This window comes from Mytilus californianus, unplaced genomic scaffold (genome assembly GCF_021869535.1).
Source record: "Mytilus californianus isolate M0D057914Y unplaced genomic scaffold, xbMytCali1.0.p SCAF_19, whole genome shotgun sequence".
Lineage (NCBI taxonomy): Eukaryota > Metazoa > Mollusca > Bivalvia > Mytilida > Mytilidae > Mytilus > Mytilus californianus.
In genome coordinates, this window is record NW_026262667.1 from 10897426 (window position 1) to 10917528 (window position 20103).

A 20103-nucleotide genomic window follows, 5' to 3' on the forward strand; every position below is an offset into this window, starting at 1 on the left:
ATTTTTGGTGAAAACAACTAACTACATAAAGAATTTGAAAATTATTTTCTTTGAAAACACACAAACTGAAAGATTGAAACTTTTGATAAAGAAAAAGATGCACTAAAGGACCTTTTTGGTCAAAAAATTGAAGTACAAATGTACTAGTACTACAAAATGGTAAATCATTTAGCTGATACTTGCATGAGCTTTATATTCGCAGGTCCAATCAAAGTGGGAAAGCGCTAGACAATCATTTTCTGTATACTAAGCAATATGCATGTGTGCAAGTGTTAAAAGGGGAGTCGGCCAAACTGTGTAAATAATAACACACACTGGCTACTGGTATCGTGTCTTTTGGGTCCTGAGATACAGTCATACTCTCATGTACCTCTGTATTAAAGACTTAGGACTTAGGTAAGACCTACTGGCTATTGCCTAGCAGTGTCATTGTACAGATTATAAGAGAGGATTACATTCTTTATGAATCCAAAGGCTGCCTCCATTGCTCTATCTGTCTTACTTGATGTTATATAAATTTGGTCTTATGGAACGAGATGTCAAAACAGTGAACTGCACGATTTCATACAATAAGTACCGGTATTTACTATCACATGGACTGGTTTATAATGAATTAGATCTAAAAAATGTCACCTATCTTTCTTTTGCTTACAATGAAACAGTAGCGATTTGTGAACCAGTAAATTTTATATGTCATTTGTTAATTGGTATATGCTGTTAAGTTAAAAAAAATCATTGATGCGTTAATAGTTTGTAATAATCAAAACAAGATATTTCTATGAAATTAGCCATGCTTTACAGATAATGTGGTAGAATGTATTTTAGAGGTTTTTGGCAGATTATCAATTCAAAAATTGAGTTAAAATTTGTAAAAAAAACATCCTGTTGTGCATTAGAGATATTGTTGATCTTTGGCAGCAAATGTGGGTATAAAAAAGCCTGCTTATAATAAACAACATTTACTGTATTACTGTTCCCTGAAACCAAGTCTGTAATGTTACTGTGGTGATTTTGGATGAAACTGATTTCACATTAAAATCCATTTAGATATTGTGCTTTAGAAATTTTCAATCAAATTAAAATAATTTTCATTATGAAATCAAGTAAAAACATACTTTTACTCCATCTTGAAACAACTAAGGAATGAAAAAGCGATGATTGATTGATTGATCCCTACTTTCAGCACTATTGTGCTATTTTGTGGCGGTCAGTTTTTATTGATGGAGGAAGCCAGAGTGCCCAGAGAGAACCACCGACTGTCAGAAGATAACTGACAATCCTAGTCAATTTAGATAGGAGTCAAGTGCATCTGCCAAAAGTAAGGAAGAACTTGTGAACTCTACTTCAGCTAATAAATCACCAATAAAATGACAATAAAAGGCAATTGTCTTCTAAAAACTAGTTAAAAATTGACCAAAATCTGTGAATTTTGACATTGCACATAGAAAGACCTTTTCCTGATGTCATAACTATATACATAATGATGTTATGGATCTATAGCTAATTTTGTATAACCTCATCTTTAAAATAGGCATCAATGGAATGCTTCAATTAAAGGTTCAAAATTCAGCACTTTAGGGCAATTAAGCCCTTACAGCACCCTGTCCTTAACTTAAACACTGGATCCATATTAACTGTATGATAATCAAAGAGTTTAGAAAAGCAACCATTTAAGTGTAAAGACATTATGGTAATATTACCTGTCACTCCTATGTGCAAATTCCTCTTCCTGTGACAGATATCTCTTTTTCCTATGATCAGCAAATGTTTTGTAGATTTCATAGATCTTAGTAGACAAGTGGTGTGATTTCTGAACGCTGAAATGACATGTAATGACATGAATTAGAGAAAAGAAAATGAAAAGTAATGCTACTCACATACCCCATGCCCCAACATTGTCACTGGGCAATCAAAATCTCACCAGATTCCTAAGTTCAAAGACGCACAACTCCTACAAAGTCAACTGATAAAAATTTCTTGTGGATATGCACACCTATATATTATGTCCTTATTATCTACAAAGTTTCATAAAATTCTGTTGTGTGGTTTCAGAGTTGCAATGACAAACTGTTGCAGTAGTATATTTAGGCCAAAATTCTAAGTTCAAAGTGGCTAAACACCTGAAAAAAATTTAATCATAATTTCCTGTCAATATGCACATCTACATATTATGTCCTTATTATCTACAAAGTTTCATAAAATTCTGTTGTGTGATTTCAGAGGAGTTGTGATGACAAGAACAGGACTGACGAACAGATAGACTGACGGATGGACAGACAGGTAAAAACATTGTTCCGTGGGGTATAATTATTGTCAAAACTTAACATACTGTTTCATTGTTAATCGACATTCCTGAGAAAGGAAATGTATTATACTCAAAAAAAGGAATTTGATGATAACATCTATTCTGAAAAATTCTTTAAGAAAATTGACATTCATACCATAATATTTGAAGCAATGAATAGACAACTTTCTGATGAAGCTGGTGGAGGCTAAAATGTCTGCTCACACTTATAAATTTTATAAGTTTATTGAGAATATATTTTTCTTTTCAAAACAAAACTAGAGGCTCTAAACTCGCTCACCTAGGTCTATGCGCATATTCAACAAAGGACACTCTCCAACATTGTAGACAAGAATAGAATTCATGACAAAAATCTCTGTTTTGATGATCTTGTATTGCTGATCATTTAGTCTGTTTAGTTTCTCTCTATCTTCTTTACTTTTTGCTCAAAACACAAAAGAGGGTAAAAAAAATCCTTATTTAAGGGCAATCACTCCTATAAAGAGTGACAGTCTACTAACTATATCGGCAAAATTTGACTTATAAGTAGATCTTGCCTTGTTATTTAAAGTGTCTATCTATCTATTATAATTTTTATCATATAAGGCAGAACACAAAAAAAAAATGGCAAAAATCGTCATTAAAGGGCAATAACTCCAATAAGGAATTGTCGGACAATTTCTTCCATATTGTCTTAATTGTAGATCTTGTCTTGCTGATCATTTTTGCTTGTTTAAGTTTCTATCTATCTATTATAATTTTTTAGATATAAGGCAAAAAGAGCAAAAAAATCGGTAAAATCGTCATCAAAGGGCAATAACTCTAATAAGGAGTCGACGGTAAAATTTGTCATATGTGGGCAATAACTCCTATAAGAAGTCGTCTGACTTTTTTGACGTATATAGACAATTGATAGAGCTCAACATTCTGAAAATTTTTGCTTCAGTCAGATTTTCTCAATTTATAACTGTTTTCAAAATAATAGACAAAACTTGCATTTTACCCCAATGTTCTATTTTTAGTCATGTTGGCCATCTTGGTTGGCAGGCCTTGTCATCAGACACATTTTTTTAACTACATACCCTAATGATGATTATGGCCAAGTTTGGTTAAATTTGGCCCAGTAGTTTCAGAGGAGAAGATTTTTGTTAAAGTTAACAGATGACGATAAGACGACGGAGACGGACGACGGACGCCAAGTAATGAGAAAAGCTCACTTGGCCCTTTGGGCAAGGTGAGCTAAATAGCAGGTTATATATACCAAATCTCTACAAATGGTATCTTCTTAAAATATTGAGAATGTGGATAACAACTTTTTAAAAACTATTCTGCTAATTGCTACACCTAAGTGAAAGTAGTGTCTGTAGTTAAATTACACAGACATAAAAATATATGTGTGTACTATGTGAATATCTACATACAGTTTTTTGTTTTTGATTGTTTAATGTTTCCTCTAGATCTGTTCTCAGTCATAAATTAATTCAAATTTTTAGGTCAATATAATACATGAAAATGTTTTTAAACCTTCCATTAATTTACAGAAAATAACCAAAACAATGAATGTAAAGATCTAATTTATAATCAAAGTGCTTGTGAGTACTAAGGATTTCTGCTTTGTGAACTATAAAATTAACATACCAGTGTGTTAAGCAAACAAATAAATATGTAGGCAATAGTTTAAATTGAGCTATGTCCCTTTATTCATAACTGCAGATAGAATAGATAGACTTATTTTCTTGATCTTGTTTTATTTCTAATCAAATGTATGGTAATACATATACACAACATTTTATCTAAGCATGTTGCTGAACAGAATGTTCACCACACAGATAGAGTAGATGGTTGAAATGTCCCTAACCATCCAATTTATTGCAATCTTTATGCCAAAAAAGGTAAATTGAATGACAGTCTATACATACCATCTATCTTCTGTCATACATCCTACACAGCTTGTTATAGCTTCCCTCTCCTGTTCAGTTACTTTATCCACCAATACACTCATATATACTTTAATCTCCTCTGTTCTATTTTCGGCCTAAAAGTATATAATACATCTGACATTTCCTAATGATGTTTTCATTAAGAACTGGTATCTGCTACTTTTACCCACCTTATGCAGTGTATGGGACTGGACAGAAAATTGTAAAAAAAAATTAAAATCCTGTGCGTTAATTTAATTCCATAGGAAAAAAAAATACTAAATAATTTTTCATCGACATCATATCGTAGATGTAGTCTTATTTACGATGTTAACTTTAATTCAAGATTATAATTTAGTACCGTCTACAAGAAAGAAAAAGAAAAGTAAAAAAAAAAAACAGCTTACACAACAAATTCCACAAGATGTCATACAAATATTTATTGTGATAGGAGTGAATAAGCATGAACTACAAGATGAATTGATATAATCACTTTTGCTATGTAAATGAAATTTAAGACTGTTTCTGTTTAATTATAATTAATAATTATTCACGTTATAAATTTATAAAAATAAGAATTTATATAGTCAATGAATATAAACAAGTAAAACTTTGTGTTACTGCTCAATAACAAGAATAAGAATCAGGTAAACAGTAAGATGATGCATGATGAATCTGAAAAACATTTTACACAGTAAAGCATGTATCAATTAAGACTAGTACTGACTATTACTAGTAAGGTGTGCTATAGTTGCTAACTTCTATGTCATTTGGTCTATGGTGGAGTGTTGTCTCATTGGCAATTATACAACATTTTCTTATTATCATAATACTGACAACTAAGTTCAGGAAACTCTTAAGAGTAGTTGCCTAGAAAAATGTGACGAACATTAATTACATGACCATTATGTGTTAGAACATATAAGTATTGGGTAAACAGGAAGTTGATGAGCCATAAATCTGAAAAAGCGTTGCACGGTAAGGCATGTATACATAAAGCCCGACATTAAATTTCAGGAAGCTCTTAATTGTAGAAAAAATTGAAACAAAAACCTGGGAGATCTTTGAGATATATGGCCAAACTTTAAAATACTACCCAAAAAACTGCCAACAGAATGTAAGATTTAACATTCTGCAAGATTTAATTACCTTTTGTTGTGTTTCCCTTGGTGACTGATCCCTGAGAGTAAATGCAATATCCTCAATATGTCTTTTAGCTATCACACATATTCTTTCTTCTGCTGCTAAACTTGATACACTATACAATATATCATGGATGACACCAAAAGTCTGATAAAATGATTCTGTCCTCTTTTTAGTTTCCTCCAATAGTTTACACATCTCTGGAACACAGTTGTTTATCCTTCTTGTAATTCTTTGGATGTACTCCCTAAAAAAAAGAACAAAATTTATTAGATTTGTAAGTCCTATGGTTATTTGAGAAAAAAACATATTGATCTTTAGTTGTGGGGAAAGAGAATGAAGAAGAGCATTAAATAGTTCAAAGATTTATGTTTTTGTAAACTATTAGATCATGTAATACCATATATGGGTCAATATTCCTAATTTGCCTCAAAGTGAGGACCACAATTTAATATAATGTAAACAAAAGATCTCTTCACAATGATATTGGACATTCTATTTTCAATAATTAACTGATCTTAACCATTTGTGTTGTTTTGAAGTGCAGAGGACCAAGGAATACATATTTTAAAGCTATGAAGTTATCAAATTTTGGCAAACAACTGAATTTCTAGAAAGTTTCATGTAAATATAGGGATTTTTCTATCTAAGAGTATATATCACCAAGGGCCCTTCAGGGTTTGCTAAATTGCAGAAAATTCAATCTCACATGGTACACCAAAAATTAAACCACATATGTGAATATGTTTCAGCTTTGAAACGAGCCTCATAAATTTTCAAATTTACAAAATGGGAAAAGGAATCAAAGAAATCATTACCATTACCACCTACCTCCTGAAATTAATTGCATAGATTCACCAATATGAGGGGCCTGATGGGTTATTTTCGTTCTTGGTGATCGGCGCATTTTCGCTATCGTCATCCGTTTTTCTACAGATTTATTTTTTTTTATATTTTCGTGATCCGTGATCATGGAAATTTATTTTCTGTGAATCGTGATTGACAAAAAAATCAACTCGTGAATCGTGATGAGACCCCCCCCATCAGGCCCCTCCAATATGTGTTAATTGTAAATTAAGAACTATATAATGGATGTAAATTGTAACCTCTAAGTAAAAAGATAAAACAATCCAGGCATACAAAAAAATTTAATAAAGATAAAAGACAAATATTGGTTCAAAGTTTTGACCTAATAAGTCTTAATAAATGCATAAATTGTGAACAAAAAATTCATAGATAAATAGGAAAATTACTAGACACAGAAAAACAAGGAGATATTTATTTTGTTACTAAATCATGCATTCTTGTTTGTTGTCACAAGTGCATACAATCTTAAATGAATTTACATTATATACCAAATTATAGACAGTAGTTAACTAATAATCATACAAAACGGGGCACTCAAGGACTTCAAAACGGAAAAGTGGTAAAATGTTCTCACCTAAGACATCTTTCAGCTTGTTGCATGAGTTCCTGGAGAACTATAAGATCTTTGACTTGTACTTCTATCAAATATGAAATTGCTGAACATTTATGTCCTATGTGACTATCTTTGTCTAGAACTTTGTTTTCAATAGGAAACATGTCAGGGAAAACTGGATACTGAGCTGAAATCATAAAACATAGTTACATAAAATTAAATATGGATCAGATATCATATTGATTGTCAAATTTAAACTCTCTCTGTATTTGTTAAATTTCTATAAGGAAAGAGCAAGTAATTATACCATTCAGAACCTATGATTATATTTACTGATAGTGATTTTTTTTATCAAATTGTCTGTATACCAAAAATATTGGCATCATAATAAAATAATTTGTACAGTACCTCACATAAACTATTGTTTCTCTTTTGCTAAAATCAAGACAAACCTGTGTTTGTAAGGCAAATTGAAACCAAAACAAGAAAACTCAATCTAACCTAACATTGAACTTTTCGAAATTCATAATAAGTAAAAATGCAAACAGTGAATTCAAGTACCACAAGTAAGTCCTTGAAAATTCACGTCCACATAGAAAAATACTCAGCAGTATAAAAATTCACATCCACATAGAAAAATACTCAGCAGTATAACAAGCTTCATTTACTTTTTAAATATGACTGAGAATTACATTAATACATACGTATATCTGGTATCATGATTTTCTTGACATCAGTTCTATCTTTATTGTATAGATACAGCTGTCCATGCAGTACTGATGTGGGATAATTCTGTACCTCACATGTCATATCATTGACTATCTCCTCAAGTTCTCGGTTCTGGAACAATATTAACTGCTGTCCTGAAGGTATATCCGATTCCATAGCTATCTTTTCCTGAACAGCTGCATACCTAAGTAAGAAAAGTTTTATTACAGAACTACCCTATATTGTTAACATATTTATTTTTTGTGGCTTCAAATTTTCAGTTTTGTTTGTCATATTATAAGTGCAGAGCTCAATATTAGGATATTATTAATGCATACATATTAATTTCACATTTTTTCATATCCATAGGTACCACGGTGATAGTGAAAATAACATCAGGTTGAAAATTTATGCTTTGACAATATTTACTGTAAAACATAAGAATTATAACGGTTTCTTCTCTATTTAAAAGCAAAGTCATTACCAGTAATAAATTCGATAATAAGAACATTTTATTGCTAAGAAAAGATGAAAGGCTTTAACACATTTGACCTGTTTTATTATTAGGCCAACATGGATAATTCAGGACAAGTTACAATGTATGTTTCATTTTCTGAACCTTACAATGTCCTGACACATGAAAACTTGAAAGATAGATGCAATATCTTTACTTTGTAGTAATCATTACCTATCACATTTCTCTACATAGATCTTGAGATTTGATCCAACACTACAGTCGTACAATCTAATGGTTAGCATGTCCTGTATCTTAAACACTTCACGGAAAAACTGTTCAAAACTCCATCGTCTTCTCTTATCACTTTCCAACATATTGGCCAGCATGGGTACCACTAAACATTTCAGTCCTCTACAATAACATAATTCAACTTTATCTATTGGTAATGGTAGGTATTAAAAATCTTCTTTTATTGATAAATCTCAAAAAATTATGTTTCATATAAAGAAAAAGAGTGTGCTTGAACCAATGGTTATCACAGCTGATGCAATTTTTAAATAAAGGTTAGGTAAAATGGTGCATTTTATGAATAACTGCTAAAATTACCTTGATCAAAAAAGGCAAAGCAAAGTTATCTAAATTTTATTAACAAACTTGGAAACAACACTTTTGACTTCATATTTCATATGGCTTGGTAACTAAAAAGAGCAACCACTTATCTGATTAAAGAGAAAAGCAACATCAAATCTCTTTATATACATTAATGATTTTTTTAAAGATAAAAAAAAGTCTGTACTTTAAAACTAGTGACTTAATGGCCACTGTGGTACTTTTGAAAATGAGCAGAGCCCAAACTAAATAAAACTTACAAAGATAGACGACAAGTTCCTGGAAGTTCTTTACTCCATTCTATATCTCCATTCTGATATCTTTGTATTCCAGAAATAACTCCTGATTCTTTTGTTGATGTGATAAGGAACCTGAAAATATTAAATAAAGAATTAATGTGTTTGCTTTTGAAAAACTTTCTAAAAAAAGAAGTTGAATAGTTGCCTGAACTATATAATAATAAATAACTCATCTCAATTTCAGACCTTATCTAATTCTACAACCATATTCTCAATTTCAGACCTTATCTAATTCTTCATTCCTATTCTCATTTCAGACCTTATCTAATTCCACACCCCTATTCTTGTTTCAGCCCTTATCTAATTCCACACCCCTATTCTCAATTTCAGACCTTATCTAATTTCACACCCCTATTCTCATTTCAGACCTTATCTAATTCTTCACCCCCATTCACATTTCTGACCTTATCTAATACCACACCCCTATACTCATTTCAGACCTCATCTAATTCTTCATCCCTATTCTCATTTCAGACCTCATCTAATTCTTCATCCCTATTCTCAATTTCAGACCGTATCTAATTCCACACCCCTATTCTCATTTCAGACCTTATCTAATTCCACACACCTATTCTCATTTCAGACCTTATCTAATTCCACACCCCTATTCTCATTTCAGACCTTAACTTATTCCACACCCCTATTCTCATTTCAGACCTTATCTAATTCTTCATCCCTAATCTCATTTCAGACCTTATCTAATTCCACACCCCTATACTCATTTCAGACCTTATCTAATTCTTCATCCCTATTCTCATTTCAGACCTTATCTAATTCTTCACCCCTATTCTCATTTCAGACCTTATCTAATTCCACACCCCTATTCTCATTTCAGACCTTATCTAATTCCACACCCCTATTCTCATTTCAGACCTTATCTAATTCTTCATCCCTAATCTCATTTCAGACCTTATCTAATTCCACACCCCTATTCTCATTTCAGACCTTATCTAATTCCACACTCCTATTCTCATTTCAGACCTCATCTAATTCCATACCCCTATTCTCATTTCAGACCTTATCTAATGCTTCATCCCTATTCTCATTTCAGACCTCATCTAATTCTTAATCCTTATTCTCATTTCAGACCTTATCTAATTCCACATCCCTATTCTCATTTCAGACCTTATCTAATTCCACACCCCTATTCTCATTTCAGACCTTATCTAATTCCACACCCCTATTCTCATTTCAGACCTTATCTAATTCCACACCCCTATTCTCATTTCAGACCTTATCTAATTCCACACCCCTATTCTCATTTCAGACCTTATCTAATTCAACACCCCTATTCTCAATTTCAGACCTTATTTAATTCTTCACCCCTATTCTCATTTCAGACCTTATCTAATTCCACATCCCTATTCTCAATTTCAGACCTCATCTAATTCTTAATCCTTATTCTCATTTCAGACCTTATCTAATTCCACACCCCTATTCTCATTTCAGACCTTATCTAATTCCACACCCCTATTCTCATTTCAGACCTTATCTAATTCTTCATCCCTAATCTCATTTCAGACCTTATCTAATTCCACACCCCTATTCTCATTTCAGACCTTATCTAATTCCACACTCCTATTCTCATTTCAGACCTTATCTAATTCCACACCCCTATTCTCATTTCAGACCTTATCTAATTCTTCATCCCTATTCTCATTTCAGAGCTCGTCTAATTCTTAATCCCTATTCTCATTTCAGACCTTATCTAATTCTTCGCCCCTATTCACATTTCAGACCTTATCTTATTCCACACCCCTATTCTCAATTTCAGACCTTATCTTATTCTTCACTCTTTTTTTCAATTTCAGAACTTATATTTTTCTTTACATCCCTTTTCTGAATTTGAATACTAATCTATTTCTTTACCCCTATTCTCATTTTCAGTACTAATATATATAAGGAATAATAGCACTGAAGTTGTAGAGGTACTGCCGTCAATTGGCGATTTATTAGTCACAAATGGAGTTTTACTGGCGACGTGTAGCATAGACGGTAAAAGGAAATTTGCGACTGTCAAATCAAAATTGACGGCAGATCCTCGTCAACTACAGTACTATTATTCCAATTGTGATGCGTTACAAAAAGAAATAAAATGAAATAAAATGCTCCGCAGGGCGCAGCTTGATACGACCGCAGAGGTCGAACCCTGAACAGTTGGGGCAAGTATGGACACAACATTCAAGCTTGATACAGCTCTGAATTTGGATTGTGATTAAATATTTGACACAGCATAGGTTTCTGACACAGAATGAATGTGGTCTAAGAACTTAAAAATTTTAAATTGAACATTCACCTATTATGGTCCAATATCCAAAATCTAAATACATGGTTAGATTCAGCATATCAAAGAACCCCAAGAATTCAATTTTTGATGAAATCAAACAAAGTTTAATTTTGGACCCTTTTGACCTCAATGTGGACAAAGTTGATAACGGGCCCAAAAATCAAAAATCTAAATACATGGTTAGATTCAGCATATCAAAGAACCCCATATATTCAATTTTTGTTGAAATCAAACAAAGTTTTAATTTTGGACCCCGATTTGGACCAACTTGAAAACTGGGCCCATAATCAAAAATCTAAATACATGTTTAGATTCAGCATATCAAAGAACCCTAAAAATTCAATTTTTGTTAAAATCAAACTAAGTTTAATTTTGGACCCTTTGGACCTTAATGTAGACCAATTTGAAAACGGAACCAAAAATTAAGAATCTAAATACACGGTTAGATTCTGCATATCAAAGAACCCCAATAATTCAATTTTTGATGAAATCAAACAAAGTTAAATTTTGGACCCTTTGGACCTCAATGTGGACCAATTTAAAAATGGGGCCCAAAATCCAAAAACTTAATACACGGTTAGATTCAGCATATTAAAGAACCCCAAGAATTCAAAAATAAAACCCCATTGAAATTGATCAAGAAATAAGCAATTTATACGAAGTATCTTCTTTTGCACAATACTGTGCAATTGAATATTTCTTGCTATTGTGCAATACTGTACAATTGACAATTTCTTGCTATTGCGCAATATTGTGCTATTGGATATTTCTTGCTATTGCGCAATACTGTGCAATTGAAGATTTCTTGCTATTGCGCAATACTGTGCAATTGAAGATTTCTTGCTATTGCGCAATACTGTGCAATTGAAGATTTCTTGCTTTTGTGCAATACTGTGCAATTGAAAATTTCTTGCTATTGCACAATACTTATTATATAATAATTTACACATCCTGTTTGGTGTGTATCTCCTACCATATCATTATTATTTGCTTTTAAATATTAATCAGAAATAACCAACTTAAAATGAAAAATTTTAAAAGAAAAAAAAAAGGAAAAAAAGAAAAAAAAAGAAAAAAAAATCCCCCCCCCCCCAAATTTTTTGAACCCCCATATGATTCATCACCCCCAAACTCAATCCCAGCCTTCCCTTTGTGGTATGGTACCTTGCAGTACAATTTCAGAGAGATCCATACACTTGAACACAAGTTATTGTCTGGAAACTAGAAAAATGCTTATTTTTGGCCCCTTTTTGGCCCCCAATTCCTAAACGTTTCGGGCAATTACCCCCAAACTCAATTCCAGCTTTCCCTTTGTGATATGGAACCTTGTAGTACAATTTCAGAAATATCCAAACACTTACACACAAGTTATTGTCATGAAACTAGAAAAATGCTTGTTTTTTGCCCCTTTTTTGGCCCCTAATTCCTAAAATTTTGAGGCAATTACCCCCAAAATCAATTACAGCCTTCCCTTTGTGATATGGAACCTTGTGGTACAATGTCAGAGAGATCCATACAATTACACACAAGTTATTGTCTGGAAGTTACAAAAATGCTTATTTTTGGCCCCTAATTCCTTAACTGTTGGTACCATAACCCCCAAAATCAATCCCAACCTTCCTTTCGTGGTATTGAACCTTATGGTAAAATTTCATGGAGATCCATTCACTTAAACTAAAGTTAGAGTGCGAAAACCAATGTGTCTTCGGACGACGCCGGACGACGCCAGATGACGCCAACGTCATACCAATATACGACCAAAAAAATTTTTAATTTTTGCGGTCGTATAAAAATGTATTAATTTGAAACAAAATAAAATTGAGCAAAACTTCATGAATAATATTTGCTCATGGACTTCATGGCTAAAGGTGACATCATACAAATAAGAACTTGCAAACTGATGGTTATTATCTTACTTCTACGATTAAAATTTGGATAAAATCACATCAAACTGATGTTTTTGAGGTAGGTGTTGTTTTATTTTAGATATTATTGTAGCAATCGAACATTTGATGATCCAAGCAATTAAATCTTTAGTTACGACATGTCAACAGTGAATTTGATGGTTACTTTTAGCCAATGAGAAAAATTGCATTAGAATTCTATACCCGTAATCTCAATTTCGGTATTAATCTATTTCTATACCCTTATTTTCATTTTTAGTACTTATCTTTTTCTATACCAATATTCTCACCTTCAGGACTTATTTATCTTTATACACCTATTCTAAATTACAGCAGTTATCTATTTCTAAACCCCTATTATCAATTTCTATAGAAAATATCAATGATTTATCACAAGTAGTTCCTATCAAACTGACTTAAGCAGAAAACTTAACATTGAAAATTGCTATGCAATTCAAAATCACTGGACCATGACCTAGGGGGCAAGGCCTCGAAACAGTCATCAAACTCATATTTACAGATAGTAATGCAGCCTCTGCTGTTAGAGCAACACCTATGTCTCACCTTCCGCTACTTTCATTGCAGACGAGACAAAAACCTTTTAAACCATTTTTATTTTGCTTGTAAATCAAAAAAATTTAGGCAGTAAATCAATAAATGAAAATAAGAGACCCAAGTCAAAGCAAAATCTTACATGGTCTGGCTATTTGACCTGCCACCATATGGCTGAAATGGTAAGTGGCCTGTTGCCACATGGTATATTGTGACTCCAAGAGACCAGATATCAACACTAGCATCAAACTCTTGGTACGGTACTGAATGTCTTCGTAGAACAGCTTTCTCATACATGTTTGGATCCTTCAAAAGAAAAAACTTATTCTATATTTTCTATATGCAAGATTATAATGTATAATGTCATTAAAATCAAGGAAAGTACTGAATTTTCTAAAATGCGATATAAATATATAAGTTTATAGAAAGTTTATCTATTTGGAAAATTATCAAATTATTGTTAACTACTTTTTAAACTATATAATTGACACCAGATATTAGATTTATATGGGAAAAATTGACTTGCAAAACTGGTTTCACAATGTTTATATACTGTCCCTACTTTTTTTATTTGTTTTTTGCCTGACTATTGACTCTCCCAAAGGAAGAAAGCACTTGAGCTAATAAAGATTTCATGATTCAGCTATTTTTAGTAACATTAAGGATTCAATTTGAAGTTTTCGTTTTTTATGATGTTATGTTTTGCCATGGCATTTATGGAGCAAAACCATTCATGAAGTGTTGTGGAATAATCAAATTCAAATTTGTACATTTTCTCAAGTTCTAAGGTATTATTTCTTTTTGAAATCCATTAGAACAGGGATAAAGAGTCTTACCAAGTATTCTTCTGTTCCATAAATAGATGTAAAATTTTCTTCGTCATCTAATTGTCTAGCAGCTCCAAAATCAGTCAGTTTATAGATGGACCTAAAAAAAACTTTCTCTTTATTGAATTTATAAAATGTATGAATATAATTGTATAAGGTATTGATACTTTAATTAATTTAAACAAAATAGATCCAGGCAAATTTTCAAATTCATTTGAGAAATTGCTGATGTAAACATAAGTTTCATTAAACCTAAATGAGAAATGATTTGCATTTGAAGAAAAATTATTCCAGTTATTCAGTGGTTGTTGTTTGTTGCTGTATATCATATCTGTTATTATTTTGTACATAAATAAGTCCAATAGTTTTCTTGTTTGAATTGTTTTCGTTTGTCATTAGGGGGCCTTTTAGAGCTTGCTGTGCAGTGTGGGTTTTGCTCATTGTTGAAGGCCGTTAGTCTCCTAGAGTTGTTAACTTCTACGTCATTTCGTCTGTGGTGGAGAATTGTCTCATTGGCAATCACTCCATATCTTCTTATTTTTTATAAAGCCGAGTACTTTTTCTCTGACAAATACTAAACATAAGTAATGCTATCTTGGCTTCTTATTTTAACTAAATATTTTTCACTAGGTATGAAAAGTTAACAAGAGTGCACATGCTGAAATGTCTCGCCTGCTTTACTAACCATTGATTTTATGTTGAAAGTCCTAAATATAAAGTATCATATTAACATGATCCAAGAAAATGAGATCAGGGTCAGATAAACCAAGCCGGGGAATAAATGTACACCTTACAATCATTCCATAAACTGAATATAGTTGACCTATTGATTATAGGATAGGAGAAACAGACCAAACCATGAAAACTTTATATTGACCAATGAACCATGAAAATGAGGTCACGGTCAGATGAACCCTGCCAGACAGACAGGTACACCTTAAAATCATTCCATGGATCAAATATAGTTGACATATTGCTTATAGTATCTAAGAAACAAACTGAACCAGGAAACCTTAACACTGACCAATGAACCATGAAAATGAGGTCAAGGTAAGATGATACCTGCCAGATAGACAGATACACCTTACAATCATTCCATACACCAAATATAGTTGACCTATCGCTTATAGTTTAAATAAAACAGACCAAAACACAAAAACTTAACATTGAGCAATGAAAAGTGAAAATGAGAACATGGTAAAATATTTCCATACCCCAAATATAGTTGACCTGTTGCATACAGTATTAGAAAAACAGACCAAAACACAAAATCTTAACTTTGACCACTGAACCATGAAAATGAGGTCAAGGTCAGATGACACCTGCACGTTAGACATGTACACCTTACAATCCTTCCATACACCAAATATAGTAGACCTATTGCTTATTGTATCTGAGATATGGACTATATAAAACATAACCTTGTTCACTGATCCATGAAATGAGGTCCAGGTCAAGTGAAAACTGTTTGACAGGCATGAGGACTTTGCTAGGTAAGCACATACTAAATATAGTTATCCTATTACTCATAATAAGAGAGAAATTAACATTACAAAAAATCTTAACTCTTTTTTCAAGTAGTCACTGAACCATGAAAACGAGGTCAAGAACAATGTACATATGACAGACGGAAACTTCATATCATGAGACATCTATGAACAAAGTATGAAGCATCCAGGTCTTCTACCTTCTGATATATTAAGCTTTTAAGTTGTTAGTTAACGCCACTGTCTCCGCCGCCATTGGATCACTATCCCTATGTCTGGCTTTCTGCGACAGAAGTCGCAGGCTCGACAAAAATGAAATGATTTAACATTAAATACACACAATTGTTTTACATGCAAGACCAAAGTGTCTCTCCCTATAAGATTACAATAGTATACTTACTGCCCTGTATCATCTATAAACCTCATTATATTTCCTGGTTTTAAGTCTCTGTGAATAATTCCCATCTGTCGTAAATACTGCATTCCACTTGCTGAAAACACACATGGAACAAGAATAAATAAGGAGGTTAAAAAAACACTTGGAAAAGATTAAAAAAAATGTCTAGTTATTGATAAATTTAAACCTTGTTTGAGCTTATCAAAATTCTTAATATCTGCTTGTTAGGTTATTATCCTATTATAATACTGTGAATAAGACCCAACAGAAAAAAAGATAAATAGCATTAATGTTTTGTTTGATACCATTGTCACTGATACTTTTTGACTGGAATTTAATAAATAAATGCCTATTCTGTATAAATATCATTCAATATCTTTATTCAGTCTGGTTTTAGAAAATTCTTATCAGCTTCATTCTAAAAATTTTAGCATTGAATAGCAGTGTCGTTACTTATTTGTGCCTGGAGGGAAATTTGGTATTGTGCAATGGCATCAATTATCTCTACCATCATGACTATGCATGAAATATTTGCCAGTGGAGGTAAAGGAACCACCAATCAATCAATCAAAGTTCTATCAATGAACCATCAAATATATAATGAAGTGTCAGGGTCATTAGATAATTGATCAATGTGCAGATATTTGAATTCTTTTTTTTAAACTCCAGCATCTGGTAATGAGAAGGTAAACTAGTTGATTCCCTTAATGTAATATCTATAATTAAAGTTTTTACCAATGTCAAACAACACAACTAGAAATTCCTCTTCTGGTAAACCATAGGAATATTTTGGCTGGTCTAACATAGAGTATAAACTTCCTCCCTCACATAACTCCATCCCCATGACATAATTTCCTGATGGTGACTGGAAAAAAAGTTATTATAAAAGTTCACGAATCCTTTTAAGTAAAACATGTATAGGCATATTCTGGCTTTAAAAATAGAATGTAGTACTAGTGGTGTGGATGTTTATCTTATAATGTTATGAATTTGAAACATAACCAAAGTATTAAAACATGAAATGTAGGTCATGCTAACCCAAATGTGGTAAAAATATTCTATACTGTTTATTAGAATTTGACAATGAATTGAATTTTACCTGAAATATTGTACACTAATTCAAATTCCTCTAGCAGAGTATGCCCAAATTAAGTTAATTTGATGAAGATTAACAAAAATGTGATGATGACAATGGAAAAGATCAAAATAGAATCTTACATGGTATCTTTAATACACAGGCAATACAATAATAGGACTATTCATTTAAGTTAACTTACATCTCTTTCCACTGCATAAATGGTGATAACATTTCTGTGATCTAACTTCTTCAATAGATCTATCTCCCTTAAAGCTACTGAGGCAAAATGATGAGATACTCGTTCATGAAAATATTTCACTGCACACACACAACCATTTGGCTAAAAAAGAATATTATCATGATTACTACATGTTGGAGTTATTGTTTCCTTTTCTGATTATTCATTTGATAATTGGAATTTAAAAAAAAAAATTATATTGATCGGTATGAACATCATGGTATTCTTATGTTTCACTCACATTTCAACCACTTATTTCTTTATTTTTAAGAGGGGCAAGAAGAAATATCATAACCTCTTTCTACATAAAGTTTTGAAAATTCATTTTTGTATAAGTTCAGTTTCTTTTTTCTTATGCAGCCTCCATTTAATTTATGAACAGGTAATATTGAATCAAAATTTTCAATAGGACTCCATGCACGAGGGTCTGGATGGGGCCTATCTTTTCTTTATTCTTTAATTTTTTATACCATTTTCTCTAATCTTTATTTATTTTGACCATTATTCTCCATGTTTCATATTTTATCACATATAATTGAAAAAGTTAACACCATAAATATACTTGTGAACCAAGCGTTAAGCTCTTTGATAGAAATGGTGGCTATGTAGGTTTCCAAAGAAGAGGCCCCCAGGAGCCTGTATTGCTCACCAAGCATTTTTGCCAAAAATAAATTGATACAATTAATGTAACAAGATCTTTTGGTTAACATAGCAGATAAGTAGATCTTTACATTTGGAGCATGTTTTCCGGTCAAATTTTCTTTTAATATATTATGGTTTTCAAGATATCAATGCATTTCACTCCAAAGTTCTATTTGTAGCCATGGCAGCAATGTTTGTTGACTGACCAGAATAACAAACACAAACTTTATACTAGATACTCCAGTTTGTTAGAAATTTGTTTAGAAGTTTCAGAAGAGAAGATCTTTGAAAAAGTTTAAGACAAAGACAGACGCCTAGTAATGGCAATAGCTCACCTGGCCATAATGGCCTGGTGAGCTAAAAAGTGAATTTACTAGTAATTTGGTTAATACACCGATTTTGATAATCAGAGGGATCATTCATACCATGTTTGGCCCAAATTTGATTTCAGAGTTAAAGATATCTAATGGAATTTATAATGTAAGACAGACATATTGATATTTTATAGTGTGTCTTTCTATGTTGTGATGTTACACTATTGTTTCAGATAAGGGTGAAGGTTTGGTACCATTAAAACGTTTAAACCCGCTGCAATTGTTTGTACCTGTCGTAAGTCAGGAATCTGATGTTCAGTAGTTGTCGTTTGTTGATGTGGTTCATATGTGTTTCTTGTTTTTTATATAGATTAGATCGTTGGTTTTCCCGTTTGAATGGTTTTACACTAGTAATTTTTGGGGTCCTTTATAGCTTGCTGTTCGGTGTGAGCCAAGGCTCCGTGTTGAAGACCATACTTTGACCTATAATGGCTTACTTTTATAAATTTTTACTTGGATGGAGAGTTGTCTCATTGGCACTCATACCACATCTTCTTATATCTATAAACAGATGCAATCGATGATAAAAGCTCTTGGCTTATGGTGAGCTTATGAAAATACTGGCAAATCATATCTTATACAAATGTTTTAAAATACCCTTCTTCTGGCCTTGTATACAACAGCTGTTGCACCTTTCCCTAGGACATCCCCTTCGTTCCAGCTGAATGTTTCTGTTGATTTCCAATTTTTATTTTCTTTGTTAGATAATGACATCTGAAATATTACATCACAGTTTTAAATTATACATTTTTTCTTCTTTAATATTGCTTATTATAATTTATTGATTAGAATTAAAGAAATAAGAAGTTAAGAATGTCACTTGATTGTAACCTAGAGTCATTTTTAAAATATAGGTCCTATTTTACTTGAGATTTAATATTACATGTAGGTATTTTGAAAATCAGAAGCCTATTTAATAGGGCATTTGCTTAAATATTCAAATGTAAATACTCTCTAAATTGTCTTGTTTCCATTTCTTCTCATTAACAATAATTACATTACATGTATGTTTCATTAGAATCTGTAATTTTGATTGGCTGACAACAATCGTGCAGCATTCTAATAATAACAATTTTTGACAATTTTATTTTCCATTAGCGGCCACCAAAATCTTCCCATTGTTGCCGACGCGCCAGGAAGTAGTAACATCCAACAATGGCCAGGTTGAAAGAGAAGCCTTGCGAAGTGGTAGGAACCATGAGAAGATCGTCCATTTAGATACCAAGCCTTTAGAACAATGTCATGTATCATATAAAAGTAAAACGAACTCAAGTTACATTGTAAACAAACTTTATTTTGCTATATTTATCTTATCTATTTATAACTCTTTATTGTTATTCACTTTTCATTGTTTCTCTCACCTTGACAACGTCAAATTCAATGTACCACTTCGAGTACTTCAGTAATTAAATTCTGTATGAAAATTGTCCTGATGATGCCTGCCTTGCAGGCGAAACATGTAGACCATAGCAAATAAA

At 32.1% G+C, this 20103-nt stretch overlaps 1 protein-coding gene and 1 long non-coding RNA gene across 17 annotated transcripts in view; both read right to left on the reverse strand.

The window, feature by feature from the left end:
* The window catches only part of LOC127726929 (serine/threonine-protein kinase TBK1-like), a 37228-nt gene that overhangs the window by 13137 nt on the left and 3988 nt on the right, over positions 1 to 20103 (reverse strand). The window contains exons 3-15 of the mRNA XM_052234317.1: positions 19223 to 19339; positions 17571 to 17711; positions 17029 to 17158; positions 16297 to 16387; positions 14419 to 14509; positions 13725 to 13888; positions 8801 to 8911; positions 8163 to 8342; positions 7471 to 7679; positions 6788 to 6953; positions 5353 to 5593; positions 4204 to 4319; positions 1701 to 1817 (exon numbers count right to left, since the gene is read on the reverse strand). Coding sequence (XP_052090277.1) covers positions 1701 to 1817; positions 4204 to 4319; positions 5353 to 5593; positions 6788 to 6953; positions 7471 to 7679; positions 8163 to 8342; positions 8801 to 8911; positions 13725 to 13888; positions 14419 to 14509; positions 16297 to 16387; positions 17029 to 17158; positions 17571 to 17711; positions 19223 to 19339 — 1874 coding nt within the window. The remainder of the gene's footprint in view (positions 1 to 1700; positions 1818 to 4203; positions 4320 to 5352; positions 5594 to 6787; positions 6954 to 7470; positions 7680 to 8162; positions 8343 to 8800; positions 8912 to 13724; positions 13889 to 14418; positions 14510 to 16296; positions 16388 to 17028; positions 17159 to 17570; positions 17712 to 19222; positions 19340 to 20103) is intronic.
* Positions 9013 to 12178, reverse strand: LOC127726932 (uncharacterized). Of its 16 annotated transcripts, none has more exons than XR_007993694.1 (6): positions 10255 to 12176; positions 9929 to 10108; positions 9497 to 9784; positions 9408 to 9460; positions 9244 to 9334; positions 9013 to 9025 (listed from the first exon to the last, which is right to left on the reverse strand). It is a non-coding gene; the product is annotated as an uncharacterized LOC127726932 (long non-coding RNA). The 16 variants fall into 16 exon arrangements; XR_007993688.1 differs by lacking the exon at positions 9013 to 9025 and adding an exon at positions 9069 to 9207 and having other exon boundaries at positions 9280 to 9334; positions 10255 to 12173; XR_007993693.1 differs by lacking the exon at positions 9013 to 9025 and adding an exon at positions 9081 to 9098 and having other exon boundaries at positions 10255 to 12177.